Below are 1,814 nucleotides of genomic sequence, written 5' to 3'. Positions count from 1 at the left end.
TCCAAAGTGAAAATTTTGAGAGATTTTATTACCAATAGGAGCTTCTTTAGGGTACACTTCAAGAAGAAAGAAACATTTTCTGGTATTAAATTAAAATGAAAAAGAGTAAGAGACTTAATATGGGGATATCAACTGTTGTAGCCACTGAACTAAAGAAACTAAAAATTCCTTGGTAGAATAGGTTTCAAAAGTATTTAGATATAATAAAGGCATAATTCTTTATAGTTCACTTAAATCAAATTTAAACATTTCAGTGGTACTTGAACAGTTTGACTGATGGCCGAAGACTCTTTTCTCAGAAAACATTTTTCATCGCTGACTTATTAAAAATTGATGATATTTCTATTGCAATTTTCATAATATTGATTATTGTTTTATCGGAACTGATTTGCACCAAAGGACTAATAGTGGCATAGGCATTCAGCACATCTCCCTGCACGATCAGGACAACGTATGGGTCATACGTCCATAGCAGGGTTAAAAAGATTGAGAAGATAAAGTCCACCCAGTGCACGACCACAAAGAAACTTACCAGCAGCAGGATGGTCTGGGTGGCCCTTTTCTCTGGGGAGGGTCTTGGAGAGGTGGGTGCTGTGGAGGTGCTGGGATTGTCTCCAATGCCTGGACAGGAGAATCACCATGTATGCACTCGAGAGCAGCATAAGTACTACACAGGAGACATCCTTGGACAATGTCACAGTGAAAAACATTCCCCTGATTGTGGAGTTCATAGGGGAAAGTGAGCAGGATTTACTGACATTCAGTAGCTTGATATGGGTTGTGTTGGAAGAATGCACAGAGAAAAATATTAGCCAACTACTGAAGGACAAATTGAAGAACACCCAAAAAAAGAAAACATGCATAATGTAATTTGTGGATTTATGTTTAAACCTTGCCAACCAGGAGGTGCTGGGGCTGAGGCTGACGGCCTGGAGCATGCTCAGAAGGCAGATGGAGCAGATGGAGAGGCCCCTCATTGCCCTGTTTGTGTAAAAAGGCGACTTACACTTAAAGTCATTCCCAAAATGCAGTGATTCAAACATGTCTAGAGGCAAAAAATCCACTGAAGTGAGGAGCATCCGAATGTGAATGAGGGCCAGGTGACAGGTGAGTAAGTCACGGGGTTTAGGCCTGCAATTCAGAAGAGTGTAAGGGATGTGGAAGAAAAGGAGAAAAGTGTTGGCTGAGAATCCACTGCCAGCTTGAAAAACAAAGGCATTTTTAACAATAACATAAGTAGAAAGCATTTTCATCTTAATGGCATAGAGGAAACATACTTTCTATATCTGGAATAAAAGAAACAATAGATCCCATTTTATCATTGTTTGTTGTTCAGTGTTCAAAACTGTTACCATCATCATCTTTTTCCCCACTTATTCTTTGTTAAGCCTGCATATGAATTCTTGGGAATCCAGCTTTTGCATTCTTTTCCACACCAAATCATTTATATTTGTAAAACAATAAGACTTCTACAATCATACAGTGCACAGTACCTGTACTCCCACTATACCTGAGCCTCACTTTTTAGAAATCATATCCTTATTGTTCTGCATTCTCTCCTATCACTTTTAGCACCCAGAACAGTGATGGACAAACAAAATTACTCAGAAAAAGGACCAGGCACAGTGGCTCATGCTTGTAATCCCAGTACTTTTGGAGACTGAGGTGGGAAGATTGCTTGAGGCCAGAAGTTCAAGACCAGCCTGGCCTTGAACATAGTGAGGTGCCATCTCTACAAAAAAATTAAAAAGTTAGTGAGATGTTGGGGCATGCACCTGTAGTAGTACAAGCTACCCAGGAGGCTGAGGTGGGAA

The 1,814-nt window shown here is 40.0% G+C and overlaps 1 protein-coding gene across 1 annotated transcript; it reads right to left on the bottom strand.

Annotated features, from left to right (window-relative positions):
* Nucleotides 1–295: 295 nt before the first annotated feature.
* On the bottom strand, nt 296–1,253 carry LOC111525683 (putative vomeronasal receptor-like protein 4). Its single transcript, XM_031934439.1, is given in 2 exon segments — nt 296–584; nt 586–1,253. Coding segments are annotated over 2 exon segments (957 nt in total).
* Nucleotides 1,254–1,814: the final 561 nt, after the last annotated feature.

The sequence above is a fragment of the Piliocolobus tephrosceles genome, chromosome 17, assembly GCF_002776525.5.
Source record: "Piliocolobus tephrosceles isolate RC106 chromosome 17, ASM277652v3, whole genome shotgun sequence".
Classification (NCBI taxonomy): Eukaryota; Metazoa; Chordata; class Mammalia; order Primates; family Cercopithecidae; genus Piliocolobus; species Piliocolobus tephrosceles.
This window is presented reverse-complemented; position numbering and strand designations above follow the sequence as displayed.